Below are 20,476 nucleotides of genomic sequence, written 5' to 3'. Positions count from 1 at the left end.
CAAAAGCACCGTTCCCACGCCGTGTCCAGGAAAATTAGGATGAGAGGCACTGAATTGGGCAGACTGAACGTAAGCAACCCGGTTTCGAATCGTGCGGTAGCCCGTAATTGGATAATCGACTCCAGAAAGCAATTTACCGCTGCTGTCAGTCCGCTTCCATCCAACGTATTCATCACGGGGAAAGTGAAAAGAAATTGTGCATGTGCACGTACGGCACCGCCAGGTCTCCCCCTAGAGTCTTTTCCATCTTTTCACGATCGATGAAGCATAGCCGGGACAGGACATATGCTTCAGTTCGCGTAAAGGAGCTCGACCCAATCCACCGACAGGAAGTTCTAGTGAAGCTGCCCGCTCAGGCTGTCGTGGGTGAAACAAAATCGATTAATAATCCTGTAATCTTGCCATATAGCTTCCTGGTTAAAGTACGCCAGTGCGAAGATGCCAGCTCGTGACGTGTTTTCCTTTGTTCCAGCCATCATAATTCCCACCGATTTCGATTAATACCGCTTAATGACGCTAGTGCGGCAGCTTAACTATCCGCGCTTTAGCGAACCTGATCGGTGTTATCTTTCCGGTTGCCCAAATGGCACACCGAAGACTACTGGGACCTGTTGCCACCTTGCACTATCGGGCGCGGGAACGGGTGAATTTTCGGCCACGGATTGTCACGACGCGTGTTCGTGCTTTAATCCAATTCCCCCCGAGCCGTCGTTAAGCTATTTTTATCGGAAATATACGACTTTGTCCGCCGTGGCGTGTTTCACGTTCCAAAACGAGCCACTATACAAAGGACATTGACGCTTGACGGACTGCCAGTTTCCGTGGACATTCGCGATATCACGGGTCCACGTGTGCTAACGATGATTGATGCGTTTTTCCACTCACGATACCGATCGCGAGCGTGCCGGAAACGAAAAGCACACCCTGTTGATCCAAGAACACGTTTTTTTTAAATGGTCACCAACGACCGATAAGGGAAGGAACTAACTATCCCAGGGTGCATGATTTCATCGAAGATTCACCCCTCACAGCCGTGGTGGAACAATGTAATTGACTATCGTATCGTGGGCTAGGCGTTTTCCCTGGGCGTCTTAAAACAAAAACTGCCAAGCCACCATGTGGGTTGGTCAATCACCTGTAGGCAAAAACGTGCTCACATCTAGCCAACGACCTGACCAGCTGGTGACCGTGATTTTCGAGCCAATTGAGCCCCTGCGAGAGGGAAAAGAACACGATTCTACCTTGGGCAAATGCCACTCGGTAGGGAAGATTAGTTTCACTGACCTAAAAATAAACATTTCGCCACTAGGCGGTGTAGAGCATTAGGCAAACTAGGGCCGTACGGATTTATGCTAGACCACCAGCAAGTACTAGCAAGTATTCCCCGGCCTTACAACAGCTGGCCTTCGTAAAGGACCAACCCAGATCAGCGGCGTTAGTGCAGGTGGCATGCTCCGTAACGGCTGCCGCGTAACATGCAAGTGTGGCGCCTTGTCACGACAGTAATTGGCGTAATTGAATTTGAATGTTACGGCGGGAAAATGCGAAGGAAACTCGGCCTAAAATAGATTGACCTTTCGCGCTTTTGCAGCGCAGAAATGTAATATCTCCAGCATAACCAGGATATTCTAGGGCCATCTGCTTCGAACGATGCAAGTTTAGCCAATCCTATTTTGGTAGGATATTTTTTTAAACCTTCAACACTTCACCCCACGTTTGACGCAATATTTATTGCATTTTTTGTAGCTTCTTTTTTCTACATTTTGAAGCGTTTGCCCGTGGAATCCGTCTGGCGTAATTCATTTGCAACCGTTTTTGCACTTCATCATAAGAGCTCAGCGGCCGTTTAATGGATGCTCCAACTCATAACGCGCTTAAGGGCTGCCTTACAGAAAAAAATCACCGACATCGCGTGCGTCATTTGTGGGTAATCAGTAGGTGTGGAAGATGGCTAGCGCGAGCTTCGACCGGTTCATCGTGGGTCAATCGAGCGGAACTTATTCTTACTGGCTGCTTGTTCACCAGCCCCAACAGCCATGTAGCATGCCGCCAAAGCGTGTGTGACTTTGGTGGCCTTTGCTGATATTCGTCTGCAAGTTCTCTTACGAAAATACCTTCGTTAAATGTCTGTCTTACGTCTTGTCTGTTTTATCAGCAACCGCTCGAAGATAACGCAGCCACAGAACCGACATGTACTGTCGTATTTTACACGCGCTTCTTATTCGGGTGGAGCTTTTTTTTTGTTGGTAAACAAATTCTTTGTTTATCGCGTGGCCATAGCGTTGGGGTCGGGGTCCAGTGAAAGTGCGCCATGTGCTTTATTGAACCGCTGCCATAATCAACCGGCTTATCGCGCCGTTCATGTCGCCTTCCTTATGAAGCTGTTTCTTAGCTCACTTAACGTTCTTGCAGCGACGGTCAGGGATTCTTTCAAATACCGATCCATGTGCTTCGTTCACCACATCTACGCGCAATTTATTAGTTGATTAAAACGTATAACTTGTTGTTTATTTTAGTACGTGCCCTGTACTGGAACCGGGAAACCAAGTCCGCAGCTCACCATTCCCTTCGAACCGGCCACATAAAAAATGCAAGATGGACTCATTTCCCGTGCGGGAGCATCAATTTGCAACGATCCTTACCACGGCCAAAGTGCGGGAAACTTCAACAGCAGCGTAAGCGGATCGGGTCAATTTTCACCGTCGAAATCTTGCGTCCACCTTCCCCGGCAACCGCCTTCACCGCATCACATAGCCAACGGAGGATGTGAATTTAAACTGTGCGGGTACGATGGAACCGCGACGCAGCTAGTCGACGAATGTGGAAATTCGTCCAGCGCAGGAGGAAGCTCTCTCGGCAGCACTACAGGGATGGCGGATTTATTTGGTGTGCTCGACTTGTGGATAAGATTGCGGTACGATCTTACCACGCTTCCGTGGGAACAACTGAAATCCATCGAGTTAAAGAACCCCCGTGCTGCGCCCGGCTGTGCGTACATTCCGACAAAGGTACATTTGTTGATGTTGATTAAGTGATGTTTAAGATAACGGACAACTGTATCATGATCAAGATAACCACCTCCCAGCGATTATAGAGGGGACTCTGATAGCGGCTCCTGTATAATACAGATAACACTTGTGATAAGAGCGCTTGGAAAGTGACAATTATGACCGACGTGCATTGACAAACATTTTTGCGATAAGGATTAACAATGAACCCGGCAGTAGAAGGTGCCGTGGAAAAGTAATGCTTCCGAGCAGTAGCGCATAGTTTATTTTAATTGGAAAACAATGAGCAAAGATGAAAGCGTACTAACTACTCCTTACTGTATGCTCTTTTTCTGTTTATTCTAGGTCGAACACATCGCTAATATAATCACACACGGGACATGGGTATTGCCGTCTGTATGCGCTGGATTTATTCTTTATGAACGAAGCCACACATCCGCGCAAACGCTTGCCGCCATCATTTACGGAGTCGCCCTGACAATGCTGTTCTTCGTTTCTACGTGTTTCCATTGCGTTTGCTACTGCAATCACAATCGCCCGCTCAAGGATGCGCTGCATCGATGCGATCGTGCCATGATCTACATTTTTATCGCAGGCTCATACTATCCGTGGCTCAGTCTGGGACATACGACTCATCCACAGATTGTGTCCGTTGTGAAATGGTGTGTTTGGGTCCTGGCAGCCCTAGGAATTATCTACCAGCAGGTAGGACAATTATCGATATTTCTTTCTTCTTTGTGTATAGTGTTAATAGAATACTTACAACATAACTTTTATTCTTTTCATAGATGTATCACGAACGATACAAGTGTTTGGAAACGTTCTTCTATGTTGTTATCGGTCTTGGTCCTTCAGTAGTGATAGTCCTGTGGGGTCACGAGTTCACTGGAATGTCCGAGCTAAAATTCGGTGGTATTCTGTACATTATTGGCATTGTGTTCTTCAAATCAGATGGCCTTTTCCCTTTCGCCCACGCAATCTGGCATATGTTTGTAGTATTGGCCGCGTTCGTACACTACTTCGCCATTATCACGCATCTGTTTCCCGTGTTGCCTGCTGCCGTTACTGTTGTCGAAGGAACGGTGGCTGGCTAAACTAATAGAACGTAAAGCACGTGGTCGGATAAACGGTGCAACGCTGGTAACAGGGATTTCATGCATACCTTTACTCATAGGGAAGAATCATTATGAACGGTTCGTTTTCCATTTCCGCTGTGTTCAACCTTTTTATTAGGTAGGATTATTTTTTGTATGTTTTGGTTTTAATCTTCACGGTTATTCATTTGCTCTTGAAATGCAAATCGTTTTTTTTTCTGAAACATATGTATATTTCCAGGGTAAAATGGAATAATCAAAAGGTAGTCAGATCAAAAAAACTCTCATATCATGTTGAATGATTCCTTTTCTATTAGTACCAGTGATGTTAGATGGAGTTGGTTTTCAAAAATGCAGGTATACCGGGTATGTAGGGTTTTGAGTTATTTGTTGAAACATCGATAGTCTTAATTCAAAATGGGATCCAATTTAGGTTTTTTTTTCAATATTTAATATTTAAGCATTTTTGCTTCATTTTTCCTGTTATGTTTAGCACCATAAGATATTGTAATACTCATTCATTTTGTGTTCGCATAGTTTCAAGATGAAGCTGAATTTAGTTGGTCGAATTCTAGAAAACAAATGCTCGAAAATAATGACTGCATCGATGACAGTGATGAAAAAATTTGCATAGTAGAATTTTTTCATGTCTTATTGTGATATGTAGAATGATTAAGAAAGTATTAGGTTTATTTGTCCATTTACTGCATATACATATTCGTAAAAACATTGTACGGAAGCTATCCTAATTCGTTGCATTAACGATATTTCGGTGTCCGTATCTCATTCATGATATTTAAGAAAAAAAAACTAAATTTAATTATGTATATGACTTTGAGACATGAATAATCAAGTTCATGTCCAGGATTAAATTTTGATTTTTTTTTCTTACTATAACACGTCGTAAAATGATTTGTCATCGTCGAACAACATTAGGAATCACTAGGAATTAAAAAGGATAGTAACATAAAATAGTAAAAAGTGAAGTAAAATATGAGGGAAAAAAATTGAGATAGAATTAGTAACAGAATGAATTATAATGAAATCCTCTTAAAAGAACTAACGTCAGATTTCTGTTACCACAGATGAGAATGCGAAAACTTATAAGGCAAATAGATTCATGGCGTACAACTCCATCGTTATGAAATCCGGTAGAATATGATATTGATCCTAAATGGTGTGCAAATGTTCCAGAATCAGATAGAAGTCTGAGTATTGTTAAACAAGAGTTAACGAAACTTCATCCACCAAAATATGCTATGAAATGGTAGCCAAAATTGTACTCCGTAGTAGTAGTAGTTTTTTCGATTAGCCACAAACCGTGGCGATACACTCGAATATTAGCAACATGTTAATACTCCAACAACCCACCCACCTTCTGTGTGAAATGAAGCTAAACTTTTAAATACACACAGCAAACCAACTTCTGCTCAGTTAAAATCGCAATGGGCGATGTCTACATACACTGCTATCATATCTAAATAGCCATAGAACGGTTGAATAAAATATAACATACTTAGTAATAATTATTGTGACCAAAGTATTCCGGAGTAGAAACGAACATGGAATTAAAATAACTAGTTACGATTTGTTGCTTGGTAAAATGAAACAGACAAACATATTCAAAATCACTATCAAAAAGAACTATACTAACAAATCTAGCCCATCGAAGTTGAGTTGGAGAATATATCTGAATTTATTGAAATCTACACTAGATTGATAACGTTGAAATAGCAAACAATAATAATTCCTCCACGTAGCCAAATGGTGGAAGAAGCAAAAACAAAACGAAACATAGAACTTTTCTCAACCCCCAACTATTAAAAACTAAACATTTAACGATACACATTTCCCATCTCGAATGACATTGTGCGCTCTATTTCATTGTGCGCTAGAAAATAGCAGTAGAATTCTCTCGGAAACTGTTAAAATAAAAATTGTAATGCGTTTCTTTGAACCTTTCGTAGAGATGGGACTCCATCTTAGTCCTTGAGTTCCTAGTTATTGTGGTTTATTATTTTAATTTAGAGAACTCGATAAACTATTTCATTCTACAAACAAATGTTTATCCACCAGCGGTAGCCATCTCTGAAAGGACTAGTACACAGGACCCTTCATGATTTCGTGCAAGCGACGTGTTTGACGTTCCGAATGGCGGAAAAAGTTATTTAGCACGTATTCGATCTCCTTGCGCGTATGTAACGGTGGCCATAGCGTGGTAATAGCAAAATGCCTGCAAAGGAAAAGGAAAGGATCATGCTTTGAATCGTGTCCTATTTGAAGAAGTACTGTAGTATTGCGCGTTTCTTTTCCATACCGATGGAAACGCATCGAATCGTATGCGGAATTCTGCATCAATTCAAGCATCTTAAGCTCGTGATTGAACTGCTTCTCGTACAGACAATTATTGGCGTGATAACGCTGGCGACAAATGGCGGAACTGTATTAACGATTACAAGCATGTTAGAATCGTGCCGATATAAACCATCTCTGCATCACAGACTTACTAGGGTGGTTGCAGATTCGTGTAGCTAGGATGCAGGCTTTCATCCGACTTGCTCGATTTGGTTTTTTTCTTGTCGTTTGATTTTCGTTTCGATTCTCGGCGCTTTTTGCGCTGCAGCTGGCTGCTGGTTCTATCCATGAGTACAGTGATTTACGTGGTTGGTTTGGATGTAATCGTTACACGAGAATTACGCACTATCCATAACGAAAAAAACCCAACGAAAATATAAACACGTCCAGGCTCTTTCTTCACACGTTCGAATCTAGTGCATGTGCCCTAGTGGAAGGTAAATTCGCAAACAGTCCGAATAAACAGTCTTTTGCGCCGTACTCTTCTCCATGGCAACGGCTTTGAAATACCGATGGGAACCGACAGTTTGATTGGTTAATGTAGGTCAGCAGAGAGGGAAAACATAGCCATGGTGTCAGCTTTTGCCCCAAACTTTTCTTGATTGGCGTGGCAGCTTATTTCCCTTTCGTTTTCGCCTGCATGCATTTTCTTCCTGCAACAAACGTTTCGTATTCTACTGCAACCAGCCGAAGCAATTCGAATTTGAATGCACATCGATTTATTTTCGGAATAGGCGTAACAAGCAGGCATGATAAACACCACCACTGGCCAATAGCATAAGGATCATAGCTTTCGCGAAGGATTAATGCAATTGTATCCGGTTTTCGTGAGACTTGTCCTCTAGTGTTTCATAATTTTACGTATGAAATACAGTTGAAAAATAATAAAATGGACATTTTAAGCCATCTGTGTTTGTCTACCGAAAGTAATAGGTTGCGATCATTTTTGATAAGTTTGAATGTACATATTACTGAATCTAACACATCCTAGTAGCCTTTTTTAAGACACAGTTGCTAGTTCTGTGCAGAGGTGTGGATTGTGGTGTTGAGTAGTTCCTATCTGTTGGTATATCGTGGCAATGTTTCGAAACTCCTTCCAGCATAGATTCGTAACTGTATTCAGCAGTTCCGGTAGCAAACCGCTTGCCATTTGGGATGTGCACACAAAAAATGGCCACTCTAGGCGCGTAACGGATGAAGCTGTTCGTTCGCTTACATTTGAGTTGATTGGAGTCAACGTGGCCACCACTTACATGGTGGCCCCGTGTTGTCCTTGCCCGTCGCTTTGCATTAAGCTACCATTTTTGGTGATGCTTGTGAAAAATTTGAAGAAATTTTTTTCCTTCGAAGTTCAGGTGAGCCCTATTCAGTTTGAATTTAAAATAGTTTACGTTACTGTACGCTCTCCTCGGGTATTTATGGCTAGATTCTGGACGATAAACAATTACTGCGACGGCTGCGCTTCTCAAATTATCAGAGCTGCACACGTGTAGATAATTTTAGTACGTCGATGCCCTTGTCGATGACACCGGGTTGGAATCAAGTGCAACTAAACATGGCAGAATTAATTCGGCGGGCTTACGGAACGAATTACGTTGAGACGGTACGCATTAAGATCCATGCAAACGTGCGCATCAAGCGCATCTATTTCTGCGATCGCCTGTACACGAACGATGAGACACCGGGGGAACTGAGGCTGTACCCTCCAATTCGACCAAATCGTTTAGAACAATTCAAGGAACAGCAGAAGAAGCAAGCCAAAATTCCTCATGAACCGATCGAAACCGTACGGCCTACAACACCAGTAGAGGACTTTAGCACATACTCAACCCCGCAGGACGTACTTGCGCCAGCACAGTGTGTTGTTGAAACAACCACTTAAATTTAGTAGAAGCTATGTATTTTCTCTCAGATGGAGTATTGCTGGCGGTAGATTTATTATTTAGACCTTTATTTGTTACTGTAAATTGATGATGCACGTGTTGAAGTTAGCACCATAAATTTGAATCCGCAACCATTTCGTCCTTGCTACTTAACAACTAATTCCTTTCATTCTGTTGAGGCTATTTGGTGTCATAATGCGTTATGCATGTAAATAGTTATGCAAATGATGATTTATGTTCTGCTGCGTAGTGTTTACCCCAAATCGAAACGATATTCGATATTAACGCTACATGCCTTATTCGGTTGTGAGAGCAATCCTGGCAGGCATAAAAGTTATTGAAAGTGGTACATTAAAATAAATATTGACATGGTGTATTTGTACGTTAGAGTGGGTGGTAGTAATTTCATGTGTTGTTGGATGCATTGAGAAATCATGCTGTCTGACTTTTTTTGCTTCTCGCAATATTATTAACAGTTTTTGTAGAAATAATTTCAAACGTTCGAGTGCTCTGCTGTCAGAATGGCGTGGCGTGTAAACAAGCCTGCACGCCGTGCTGTAGCTGTCAGCGAGCAAGTCAACGCAAGTATGTTTATTTTTTTCTCCCATGTAAGTCGCCCGTCTCTTTCTGTGGCTCCCGTTTCCGGACTGCAAAAGAAAAAAGCAGGCGAGGAAAACGGATCAACCGAAAGTGGAAAATAATGGTGGAAAATAAGCTACCCAAGCGGAAGCGTGCGTGTGCGGTGTTGTGATTTAGCAAGCGTTCCAACGTCTTTCCGGTACGGCAATTGCACCGAAAAGAACGAGCAGGTGTGGGATTGGGCGAAGGAAAGTGCCTGCGATGGGCAGGACGCGCGTTATGCTTTACTATGCTTGGCTGTGGGGACATGGGCTGTTTGTTCGCGTTCGATGTGCGCTATGGGCTTCCCGTATGAGGATGATCTGTAGGGAACTAAAGCCACGCCGCTTTTCTTCAATCGGCTTCTTATGAAAAGGCAATCTCGTCCGTTTTGGGGGTGTAATCTGATAGTGTGCTACGCCAAACTGTGCGCGTTCGTGTGTCGGCAACGATGCTGGAAAACTCATGTGTTTTTTCCAGATCATTGCACCCGCGTATCAAATTCGCGCAACGCAACGAAAACCAAGGAAAGCTGAAATCACGGAGTGACCTTTCGCGTGGTAGACGCACGGAAAGGTCTTAGCAATCAATTCCCAAAACCTCGATGCGTGGAGGGTTGGGCTGGAAAGTGGGGAACGATAGGCCAGTGGAAGGAACCGGGATTGTCGATGACAGATTGTTGTTTTATTTTTTTTTTTATCTAAAATCATCTCCAAGCACCCGTGAACATCGTCAATCGGAGAAGTTCCACAAGTGACGGGAACGGAAAAGGGGGAGTTAAGCGAGCTTCCCCCCTTCCGCTAGTCACGGTTGGAAGAAAGTTTAAAAAGTTGTAGTCTATTTTGTGTGTGTGTGTTTGTGTTTTTTCCCAAGGAATATACTAGGTGTCGGTCGCAATGTGAGGAAAATCATTGTCAAGTGGGGTCTCGCCAGTCTGATATGGATTATCCTTGAAGTGGCTGTGCCTGTGATGTGATTGCATGAAATGTGTTGCGAATTGCTTCCGCGAGCCTGGAGCGGATTGTGTGCGAAGGCGTAAATGAGAAATATGCCCCCCGTTCCGTTGTGCACTAGAATATGAACCATCTTGGGCGCGTGGACTTCGCCGAGCCGAACCGGAATAATAAGCAGCGCAGAGAGGGGCAGCAAAATATTTTAAAATAAACGATTGGAATGCAAGGACACCACCCTGCTGCCGCACCATAGTCGATCATTCTCTGGTTGCCGAGCGGTCTGAGATCTTGATTAAAATCGCGACCCCGAGACGGAGGCACGTCCGAGTGCGGGAGCTGGCTGGATGGTGGCGGCTGCGGCGATGGTGTAATAAAAGTGAGTATAAAGAAGTAATCCCATCCTCCGTGTCACTCATGAAAGCGCGAAGGACAGGGAACGGGTGAAAATGAATGGAATGAAAAGCCGGGCGGGATGATGGAAACGACGATTTGCTCAACAGCTTAACCCGAGGAAAACCTCAAAGCAGCCAGTCCGGTGGATATTGGTTGGCGGATAAAAACGGGGTATGCAAGCAAAAATGAGCGTCTTTGCGTGCGTCCGTGCCTGTGTGTGTCCCTGGGTGTGTGTGCATCGTTGAGATGCCCAAGGAGATAGCAGAAGGATGACGACCATGAACCGCGCGAGATCGAACGAAGCAATTGACCAAGAGAAGAACCCACAGCGACCGGGAATGTGAAGAGAGAAACGGTGTGTGTGTGTGTGTGTGTGGGTGGTGTTGCATGTGCGCACATCCCCAAAGAACATCCCAGGGCAGGACGAGAGCAGGGCGGCGGTGGTGCGTTCGCGTTTCTTGCTGCTGGTCGCCGTGAGAAACCAAGAGAAGAAAAACCCGGCAGGCGGCGACCGTGGAAGAAAATCCACCGGAGAGCTTGAGAAAACTCAGGGAAAACTCTCCTGGGCGAACGAATGGCGTGCGTGCAGTAGGCGTCTCCACCGCGTGTTCTCTGTTGCTACTTGCGACGATCCCGACCACTTCCCGCAATCCGGGGGAAATCGGTTCACTGACAGGACGAAAAAACCGCAACAACCTTCACCGGCCTCTGCTGGCATAAGAAACCGTTGACACGCCGTAACCGAGATCGTGCTCGATGGAGTCCCCTCCCAACCCGACCGGAGGGAGCCAGGAGGGGTGCGGTGGGAAAGAAAAACTCTCGCCGTCGGTTTTTGCTCCCCTTTTCAGTAGCAATTTAACCTTTGTCCACCTTGTCACTCACAGGCACGCGAGGAGAATGGTACCGCTTGGCAAAGGTGACGCACAGCTGGCGATTCCCCTGGTCTGGTTAGTGTCCGGTGACTCCGTGTCTAGCCCATCCAGTAGTGGGTTTTCCCGCTTATTTCCCGTTTTGTGTGTTCCCTAATGTGTGAGCATTATTTTGCATCGCTCCTCCGGCTGCGTGCTTAGTGTAGGACGAGCGAGCGAGAGAAAGAGAGAGAGTGCAAGCGAAACATAAAGCAACCAAAAAAAAACAAAAATCATGGTTGCTATGTCAGCAAGTTTTTCTGGCTGTTGATTCCCTTATTTTCCTGCCCCATAAACAATTCACACACGCGCGGAGTTCCGTACACGGGGCCAAATGGGCACACGCACCACGTCGTGGCAGTAGTTGATGGCCGGAAGAGGGGCACAACGTGATTTTTTTTGTTCGTGTCAGCGACGACATCCGTGTTTGGCAGGGGCGGATTGACGGAATGATTGATCGCAGAACGGCGCCCTCGTGCCCGGAAAGTAAGTCAAGTCTTGTTACGGGTGTGCAAGAAGTAAATGAACAACACGACACGGTGCATCGAAGATTGCTCGGCGATGATAGGAGGTCGATTAGGAGATGCATTTAAGGCATTGCAAACTTGAGAGAGCCACGGCGCAGGCTGGGTGTGCTGTTTAGCAATTATTTTGTGCCTGCTCAATTCGTTCAAGTGAATGGGAACTATTGTTTCGTGGTGCGGGTTTTTTTTACTTGATTTACGCCACCAGATGCTTGCCCCATGAATGGGGTTCTTTCATTCCTGGCTCGACTTATCAATGTTTTCGGTTTTTTTTTATAGTTCACGCATGTTCCGCTTCAAGCTGCTGTTCGAATGGCACCACGTGAGGGCTAAGGATTCTTGTTTGTTTTTTTTTTTGAAACGGTTTTGTAATCGGACTGGAAATTGTCCCATCGTCGTTAGCCGTGCACCGACAGTAGTGATGTCATGGAGTTATTTTTACTTCTCGTCCACGCAACGCTCATTTTCATCCGTCGACCGTTCTACAAGCTGGGATGAATCTTATCGAACCGGAATGGAGCTGTAAAACTCTTGTTTCAATTCGAACTCAACCGTTGGATGGAGGGTGGTTATTTTGATTCATTGCCCCCCGGTGGCTCCGGTTTTAAAAGCACGAGCGCTGTCTCGTAAAGCTGTCCCCAGACGAATGTAAAGCAATTTATTGTCGATTGTCAGTTTTGTCGAATGCCCGCTTCTCTTATGGACCTGGTGGTAGTACCGTGAAATGATGGGCCACATTTTCGACGAAATTCTGTTTCATTTCACGCTTCATCTGCCGTCATCGTTAAGAGGGGGGAAGGGAATTCCAACTAAAATTCCATTTCCTCGTTTACAGATTCGAAAAATGCATTATTTGATTAAACACATCCGGTGCAACTAGACCGGGCGACTTTCACCAGCAAAAAGCCGGCGAAGCGGTGCGTGCGTGTGTGCATGGCGCGTGCACCGGCAGAGGAGAACCGCCGATACCTCCAGTCCAGGGGACGATGGTAACGATGACCTCGGAGATTGATAAAGACAAGGCAGTGACCGTAGTGATAAGTGCACCGAAAAAGATGAACGCCAACGGCAGCGAAAAGGACAAGGATCGTGAGAGGGAAAAGGACAAGGAAACGTCCGGCAAGGGCACGACGACGGCCTGTGAGGGTGGTGGTAGTGTAACAGGGGGTGCAGGTGGAGATGGTGTCGCGGTAGCTCCGGTGCTGCAGGCAGGATGCAGTTCTGTTGCACCACCGGCGGGTGGAACGACGTCAACAACAACGACGACGGGTACGGGGACGGGAACTGGAGCGGCGGGGGCGGCGGCCAGTTCGAGCGGGGTGGCGAGTAAAAGCAGCAGCCAGCAGCCTTCACACGCACAGGCCACCCAGGCAGCCCTGAACCAGGATGCACCGAACATTTTAGTTTATAAGAAGGTGAGTCATTTCGTGCCCGATGGGAAAGTAAAAGAACACCCGCGCTAATGAAGTGCTTCCTCTCTCCCCCTCTCTCTCTCTCTCTCTCTCTCTCTCTCTCTCTTTCGCATGCATTTTCTTCCCACAGATGGAGGCGATCGTCGAGCGGATGCAGGGTGAGGAGGGTGGCGTGTCGGTGCGCACCATCAAAGCCTTCATGAGCAAAGTACCGTCCGTATTCACTGGTGCCGATCTGATATCGTGGATCATGAAGAATCTCAGCATAGACGACGTGAACGAGGCACTACATTTGGCCCACCTGCTCGCCTCGCACGGGTACCTCTTCCCGATCGACGACCACCAGCTTACGGTGAAGAACGATGGCACGTTCTATCGCTTCCAAACGCCCTACTTTTGGCCCTCAAACTGCTGGGAGCCGGAAAACACCGACTACGCCGTGTACCTGTGCAAGCGCACCATGCAAAACAAGACGCGCCTCGAGCTGGCCGACTACGAGGCGGAAAACTTGGCCAAGCTGCAGAAGATGTTTTCCCGCAAGTGGGAGTTCATCTTCATGCAGGCGGAAGCGCAGAGCAAGGTGGACAAAAAGCGGGACAAGCTCGAGCGCAAGGTGCTCGATTCGCAGGAGCGCGCATTCTGGGACGTGCACCGGCCGATGCCGGGTTGCGTGAATACGACCGAGGTGGACATCAAAAAGGCGTACCGGCGTGGAGCCTCGAGCCTCGGTTCCGGTTCGTCCGGGACGGCCAGCAACAGCAACCCGGTCGAGCAGCTGACGCGCCAGATTAAATTGTTAAAGCTAAAGCTCGAACGGCGCACGATCAAAATCTCCAAGGTTGCTGAATCGTAAGTTCCTGCCCGGTGTCGGTGTGGTTCAGTTTGATGTTTTGTTTTTATTTTTCGTGCCAAGAGCTGTTCGGAAACAAAGCACGGAACACGATGTTTTAAACTTGGTGGTTAACGGTCGAAACGGATGTCTTATTGTTCTTTATGTTTTAGGAAACACATTGTTATGCGTTTTTTTTAATTCTTATTATATGTTTCTGCATTTGAAGATAACACCATGTTTATTTTATTATGTGTTGTATTTTTTTATATGCATTTTGTATTATTTCATTAACTTATTTTATAAATGAAGCATACATTTAACATTGTTGTTTGACCATTTCTGTTTGATATTAATTGGCATTGTCTGGTTGTGTTCTCTTTTACAGTTATTCTTCATATTTTGAGCAATACAATGAGCACGATAGCTTTCTGAGCTCGCCCGATCAACCGAATCCTTGGATCACGGACAACACCGAAATGTGGGACGCCGATCGAACTGCGTAAGTGTTATTACAGGCGATGTTGGCCGTTCGGTGTATTTATGTTCTGTTTTTTTTCTTGGTGTACTTTGCAGCAAAGACGTGTCGCTTAAGCGAGTGAAACGGTGGGGATTTAGCTTGCGAGAGCTTCTGAACGATCCCGTGGGTCGGGAACAGTTTTCGAAGTTTTTGGATAAAGAATTCAGTGGAGAAAATCTAAAGTAAGTAGCCCATTTAGCATTCGCTGAACGCTACAATGGAATGGACTGTTTACTTACGCTTACGGTTTGATGCATCTTTTCTTCCAGGTTCTGGGAGTCGGTTCAGAGTATGAAAGCCCAGCCGCAATCGAAAGTGAAGGAGGCAGCCCATGCCATCTATTTGGAATTTCTCGCGCCAGATGCGCCGTGCCCCGTGAATGTGGACTCAAAATCCATGGAGCTGGCTCGGGAAGCGGTTAGCAGCACAGCCCCGGCGAATCGCTGGTGCTTCGACGTGGCTGCTGCCCACGTTTACCATTTGATGAAGAGTGACTCCTACTCACGCTACCTGCGCTCGGACATGTACAAGGAGTATCTAAACGGGTCAAAGAAAAAGATCAAATCCATACCGAATTTGTTCGGCGTAAAACGTTAAAGGAACGCGAACAAATGTCCGGATCCTCTGTAGCAGCTAATGAAACAACGCGGAGTTATGTTGGACGTGTTTTAATGAAGTAATAGGTAGAAAACAAAACTCCTACATGCGAAGGGTAACGGTGTTCGAGCGTATCGAGAGGGCTTGTTATATTTCCGTTCCGATGGGAAATTGTTCATAGAACGATTGTTTTAGACAATGACCGCCATAACTGATTGTTAATTTAAGAAAAGCATACCTAATAGATGTAGCAGGGGAGTAGAGGTTAAAAGAGTGCGTTGAAGCGTGCTCCATGTGTAGTGATGCCATTTACTGGAACGAAATTGCCAGAGAAACGCAGGCAGCAGCAGCAGCAGCGGCCGCCATATCGTTAGTAACCAAAACCAACCAAATACAACCAAACAAAGGAATTGTTGATGAATTTCATCGAAAAGATAGTTTATTTCGTATGCGTGGATAGATGCGTTTAGCAATACGATGTGTCTCATTTAGCGTAATGAAATAGTGAAATACTTATACTAAGATTTAAATAGAGATCTGGAGAAAGGGAAATGGAATGATTTCTAGCTTGGATCCACATTAAGCACAATCAACGGGATTGTGGAGTATGGAAGGAATGGAATGGACGGGTAGCAATGCCATTAGAATTATACAAAATCATAGGTAAATGAAAACGCAACAACAAGACAAGAGCAAATAATATTATAATTATACTAAATATCATATACACACAAACAGTTACCCATCCCGTGGAAAATCGGTATTAAGGGTACAGTATTGGACAGGAAGGCAGCGTAAAAGAAAATTCAAGACACGCAAAATAAGCATCACAACCTGATCTGTACACATTCCTAGAGGACACCATGATAGCGAAGTGGAGGTGAATGTAGCGCTGAAGCTTACAGTGAACAAAACCATAAGTGAGAGGATATAAAATAGAACTAAAAATAGTATTGATAATAATAACAAAAGAGGAAATAGAAAATGTAACATTACTACTGCAAACCATTAGAACACAAGAACAGACGTTCGTTATATTAATGGAATAAATGAGAATGAGAAACTGATGATCTGTGGGATCTATTGTTTTATTTTACATGAAAGAAAAGAAAAACTGAAGGAAATGGATGAAGCAAAAATTATTTGAAAATAAAATTTGCGCAACCATAGACAACGGAAAATATTTTTTTCAAATTGTTAAATTTTTCGTGCTCGAACTTTATGCTTCGTTTCGAGCAGTTCCGGCTGTTTTGGGTCTACTGTCGGAGAACTGTCAGTCTTTTGCCCAGTGAAGCACGGACTTCGGAGTAATTTTTGGTGAAATCAAAACAGAAAATGTGGTTCGAAATCCTGCCATCGTTTGGCATTATTACGGCCGTTTTGTCCGTGCCTGGATTTGCCCTTTATGGCCTGCATAAGCTGTCGCTGGATAACGTGAGTAGTAATACTATTTACGGGGTTTCTCTGCCAAGCATCGGTTCTGTTTGTTATTGGGTTTTACATAACAACTTGGACTGGCCGGATCGTCCTCGACGGGGCCGGGATGTTACGTTGAAAGCTAGAAGACTGAGTTTCCTCCGTTTTCTCGTACACCAGGCCTACAGACGTAATACAGACGAAAGATGGGACCGTGTGATGTACACCCGAGACATGCGGTTGACCGGAAACCCATACAAAGGCAATGTAAGTGGATAGCTTTTTCTTAGTAGTTTATGTTTGCCCTTGTGGCATATCTTAACTTGTTCGTCTTTTTAGGGACTTGAAACTATTCCGGATAAGTAAGAAGTGTCCCGCGTAGAGAGGGGGATGTATTCAATGTATCGTTGGCTGGCGTAGAATAAATCAATCAGTTTAATGCGCGGTTAAATTTACAGTTTGTTGTTATTTGAAGAATTCGAAACGCCATTCTATTACTTTCATCCAACATACGTCGCTAATATCTAGTTTTCGGATATAATTTTTTGTTGTTAAAATAATACTCTACATAGTTTATTTTCTTACATAAAAAGCGTTCTACAATTTTATTTTCATTAGTTTGTTTCAATTGTTTCGTGTCTATTGTCATTGCACATTTTGTTTTGTTTTTGATGGCTTCAACATTAAATACATCCTTGCGTTTTCTGCGTTTAGTTTGTGTTGTATACAAGTAGCATTTTCGAGCTCGGCACCGTTCGCTGTTCTCCTTATTCGTTCCTCGTTAGCAATAAGTTGTTTTTGTTTTTATTTCTGTAAATGTCTATTTCTGCTTAAACGTGGGATTTAATAGCAACACATTCATTTACGGACAACACCTACCCCTCACCATTTCAAAGGGTGCGGGATGGCGAATGTTTCTGCATGTAATTCTCCTATTTTATGCGTTACTGGTGGCGTAAAACCAACGTTCTAATGGCGACGGTCCTCTAACGATCACACCTTTAGCGGGTATATAGCCATGCCGTATTGTCTAGATTCGATCTTCGTGCCAACGCGGTATGCATTAACGTAAGTGAATTTAATTGTATTCTCTACACGCATAATTCATGATTGTAGCTACGTTGAATTGAATGCGTACCACCCCACTTGGGATAGGGCAATGCTGTGACTAGTACGGCAATGATTTGTAATTGATTATTGTCCCTCTCGTTCATCTCTATTTTAAAGTTGAAAACCTCGTGGCTCGTACATAAGATTCTAGGATGTAACCTCAGCTGGCTGGTTCGCTTAGCTCTAGGAACGTTCCTATTTTAACGAGTTCAGTTTACTGCCCATTCCGCACCATCGGACGACTTGCCAAGGGAAGAAGCTAGCTTTTCAAAAAACGAGAAGCTCCGTATAACACCGCGTTTGAGTGTTCTAAAAATTCATAAACTCCTCACCATGGCCGGCCCGCGGCGCCCAATCGTTGAGATCCCTGTCAGTTCATGTTCCTGCACCAGCCTAGCCAAGGTTAATGTGGAGGGTTTTTCCACTCTACAATTGACAAGGTTATTTTTTTTAGATTAGTTGGATAACGTTTGGACTTTTACACATCCAGTGCCCTAGAAAATGATCGTTACCGAAATCAAGCTGATTTTTTTAACCATTGGTTGGGGCAAGGTCATTTGTAAGTGGTTCAAATACAGGAGAGTCTTTCCGTGCTTTACCATACCATGCTTGACACTAACATTTGTTTCTATAACATAAGTAATACTGAACAGACTGTTTAGGTACACAGTTTTTCTCTACTTGAAAATTTCAATCATTTCTATTCTATACATGGTTAAAAAAGACATTTTTGCTCACCACACCATCGTCGCATGATATTCATTTGTTGCTTTCATGTGTGATTAGATTTTTCTTTCTATTAGCGCCCTTACTGTCGGAATAATTTTGAACACTCAAGTTTAAATTTTTCTGCTTCGCAATTACATCCATTACATGTAACGACTACAGCTTTTCCGTTCCTTATGTCCGGTTTATGTCTGAACATATTTAGAGGTTTTTCTTTTCCCGTTTTTCCTTGAAACACGAAACAAACGTACCGTAAATGTCTATATTGGGGGTAACATGGGGGAAACTAGCAAATCATATGCGTACATTCAAATTATTACAATGCATGGGGTTGGAAAATGCCAAACAGTTATTATGCTTCAAGGCAAGCATGAATACAGGACAGGTGCTGTGGCAGTAAACCGACGCACTTTTGCCGTACATAGTTTGTGCTCATCAGTTCATTACTACGTGCGTGTATGCTGTTTTCCCTTTTCGTCTATTTCTATACAAAAGCACAACAATATGTACATCCTTCCTGTGCGTACGTAGTGTACCATAAAGGTCGGTTTATACATTGATCCTAGACTTTCCTGCATTTTGATTACCCTTTTCGGGAGTGTGTAGTAGATTGCGCTAAACACATACTTGGGATTTTCCCTTATGAAGCGTCCTACAAAGTGGTTGTATCGTTATACTGCTCTTCCATACTCTATTGTACTGTTTCATTGATGGTGTTTAAATTATGTAACGTAGCAAACGTCGCGGACATTGTAAAAGATATTCTTCACCCTTCTTTATTTCGATTATAATTTCCTGCCATGGTGTGTGACATCTGCTGAGATGAAGATTTTTAACCAAAGAGGACATACTATCATTTCTATGGGACAGTTCATACCTTGATCACTGCATCTCGGTTTGATAAATATTTATATAGTGTTATTATATATGAATCCGGTTTCTTATGCGATGTACCTGATCGCGTAGACAGTTAGCTTATACTTGAACGCGACAGCGACAGAAGCTTGTCTACCATATGAGGTACCATCCTGCATATATCCCGACAATGCTCTCACCGTGGTGGGGTGATGCGGTTTGTGAATGCACTTTTTGAGACAATGCCATGATGCTTTTTTTGTAAGATTGTTGAATAACTGTTCCTCAAAAGATATGCTAGTTTCTCTGTATATGAAGAAATACATAAAATCTATCATTTTCTTTGCTCTCTATTTGATTTCCAGGATCGATTAGCATAGAAGTTAGCTAGTAGTTATGGAAAGAAATTGGTTATGTTCCGTAACGGCTACTACACTACATACATACATTATATTTTATCTTTTTTTTCCGTTGAGTCCGACAGATTTCCTCAGTATCTTATTTCCGTATAGATCTATTCCTTCGCTGGCATTATGGTGTCAAGTTTGGTTTTGAATATATTGTGTAGTAGGGCTAAAACATAATCCAGATGTTCCTTGGAAATATAACTCTCTGTCGTCAGTACTTTCCGTTAGGGTCGTTGAAGTTCAAAAGTTTCAATCTGATATGGACAAAGATATGTAGCGAAACCATTGAATGAAAAGTATTTGATCTCTTTGACATTGTGTGTGGTGAAAAACGATCGTGGTTTACACTTATGATTTGTTGTTGGTAGGTAGGTAGGATTTTCATCTCATCTATCTGGATACTATTGTATGATGTAGGTGCATGTCCGGCAGGCGATGTACAATGTTAAAGCCAATCTCAAAATTGGCTCTTGGTGCTCCTAAACCACTCTATGACTTAGTTAAAGCTGAAACCCACGCATATAATAATGTTTCTATTCCTTTTGCTGTTGATATTAGTAATCAAAGGATAAACTCAAGTCCTATTTCCAGTGCATTCGAAGCCGCTTCGTGCTACATTACCATCGTGTCAGTAGTTCTATACGATTTACTACATTAGAAACAACTATAAACCTAACGTTAGGCATGCATTGTACCAAAGCGATTTGGCGTGCGTAGTTCATTATTGTGTGTTAAAAAGGAATTTGGGGTGTAAACATATTCATCTTTCCAAAAGCTTAGTGTTACTTTGCTGTACTTCTGTAATGCGTTTAACACTTCTATTATCAATTGTCCATCTGCTTTCGTGAGGCTATATACTTGATCTATT

General features: G+C 43.8%; 5 protein-coding genes across 5 annotated transcripts; 4 read left to right on the top strand and 1 right to left on the bottom strand.

Moving 5' to 3' along the window:
* Positions 1-2,588: 2,588 nt before the first annotated feature.
* Positions 2,589-4,102, top strand: LOC128726647 (monocyte to macrophage differentiation factor). The gene is made up of 3 exons (XM_053820467.1): positions 2,589-3,008; positions 3,354-3,713; positions 3,797-4,102. The coding sequence occupies exons 1-3, from the start codon at positions 2,589-2,591 to the stop codon at positions 4,100-4,102; spliced, it is 1,086 nt and encodes a 361-aa protein (XP_053676442.1).
* Positions 4,103-6,199: 2,097 nt separating this feature from the next.
* Positions 6,200-6,746, bottom strand: LOC128725320 (uncharacterized). Its single transcript, XM_053819052.1, has 3 exons — positions 6,610-6,746; positions 6,420-6,542; positions 6,200-6,335 (listed from the first exon to the last, which is right to left on the bottom strand). The coding sequence occupies exons 1-3, from the start codon at positions 6,744-6,746 to the stop codon at positions 6,200-6,202; spliced, it is 396 nt and encodes a 131-aa protein (XP_053675027.1).
* Positions 6,747-7,536: 790 nt separating this feature from the next.
* LOC128724595 (cilia- and flagella-associated protein 20-like) lies at positions 7,537-8,339 on the top strand. The gene is made up of 2 exons (XM_053818319.1): positions 7,537-7,812; positions 7,884-8,339. Exons 1-2 carry the CDS (start codon positions 7,537-7,539, stop codon positions 8,337-8,339), a joined length of 732 nt encoding a protein of 243 aa, XP_053674294.1.
* Positions 8,340-10,264: 1,925 nt separating this feature from the next.
* LOC128722606 (regulator of G-protein signaling 7-like) lies at positions 10,265-16,153 on the top strand. The gene is made up of 6 exons (XM_053816280.1): positions 10,265-10,287; positions 12,572-13,151; positions 13,279-13,997; positions 14,366-14,479; positions 14,554-14,679; positions 14,767-16,153. The coding sequence occupies exons 2-6, from the start codon at positions 12,723-12,725 to the stop codon at positions 15,092-15,094; spliced, it is 1,716 nt and encodes a 571-aa protein (XP_053672255.1). The 5' UTR covers positions 10,265-10,287; positions 12,572-12,722; the 3' UTR covers positions 15,095-16,153.
* Positions 16,154-16,388: 235 nt separating this feature from the next.
* On the top strand, positions 16,389-16,961 carry LOC128725792 (uncharacterized). The gene is made up of 3 exons (XM_053819561.1): positions 16,389-16,528; positions 16,691-16,777; positions 16,850-16,961. The coding sequence occupies exons 1-3, from the start codon at positions 16,430-16,432 to the stop codon at positions 16,874-16,876; spliced, it is 213 nt and encodes a 70-aa protein (XP_053675536.1). The 5' UTR covers positions 16,389-16,429; the 3' UTR covers positions 16,877-16,961.
* Positions 16,962-20,476: the final 3,515 nt, after the last annotated feature.

The sequence above is a fragment of the Anopheles nili genome, chromosome 3 (assembly GCF_943737925.1).
Source record: "Anopheles nili chromosome 3, idAnoNiliSN_F5_01, whole genome shotgun sequence".
NCBI lineage: Eukaryota > Metazoa > Arthropoda > Insecta > Diptera > Culicidae > Anopheles > Anopheles nili.
This window is presented reverse-complemented; position numbering and strand designations above follow the sequence as displayed.

Bases quoted from the DNA above. Each gene is read 5' to 3' on its own strand.
- LOC128726647 (XM_053820467.1), top strand. From the start codon at position 2,589: ATGCAAGATGGACTCATTTCCCGTGCGGGAGCATCAATTTGCAACGAT. The intron at 3,009-3,353 runs GTACATTTGTTG...TGTTTATTCTAG, and splicing joins GTGCGTACATTCCGACAAAG to GTCGAACACATCGCTAATAT. The intron at 3,714-3,796 runs GTAGGACAATTA...TTCTTTTCATAG, and splicing joins TAGGAATTATCTACCAGCAG to ATGTATCACGAACGATACAA.
- LOC128725320 (XM_053819052.1), bottom strand. From the start codon at position 6,746: ATGGATAGAACCAGCAGCCAGCTGCAGCGCAAAAAGCGCCGAGAATCG. The intron at 6,543-6,609 runs GTAAGTCTGTGA...TCGTTAATACAG, and splicing joins ACGAATCTGCAACCACCCTA to TTCCGCCATTTGTCGCCAGC. The intron at 6,336-6,419 runs GTATGGAAAAGA...TTTCCTTTGCAG, and splicing joins GATTCGATGCGTTTCCATCG to GCATTTTGCTATTACCACGC.
- LOC128724595 (XM_053818319.1), top strand. From the start codon at position 7,537: ATGTTTCGAAACTCCTTCCAGCATAGATTCGTAACTGTATTCAGCAGT. The intron at 7,813-7,883 runs GTGAGCCCTATT...ATTTATGGCTAG, and splicing joins TTTTTTCCTTCGAAGTTCAG to ATTCTGGACGATAAACAATT.
- LOC128722606 (XM_053816280.1), top strand. From the start codon at position 12,723: ATGGTAACGATGACCTCGGAGATTGATAAAGACAAGGCAGTGACCGTA. The intron at 13,998-14,365 runs GTAAGTTCCTGC...TCTCTTTTACAG, and splicing joins ATCTCCAAGGTTGCTGAATC to TTATTCTTCATATTTTGAGC. The intron at 14,680-14,766 runs GTAAGTAGCCCA...CTTTTCTTCCAG, and splicing joins TTCAGTGGAGAAAATCTAAA to GTTCTGGGAGTCGGTTCAGA.
- LOC128725792 (XM_053819561.1), top strand. From the start codon at position 16,430: ATGTGGTTCGAAATCCTGCCATCGTTTGGCATTATTACGGCCGTTTTG. The intron at 16,529-16,690 runs GTGAGTAGTAAT...CTCGTACACCAG, and splicing joins ATAAGCTGTCGCTGGATAAC to GCCTACAGACGTAATACAGA. The intron at 16,778-16,849 runs GTAAGTGGATAG...TCGTCTTTTTAG, and splicing joins GAAACCCATACAAAGGCAAT to GGACTTGAAACTATTCCGGA.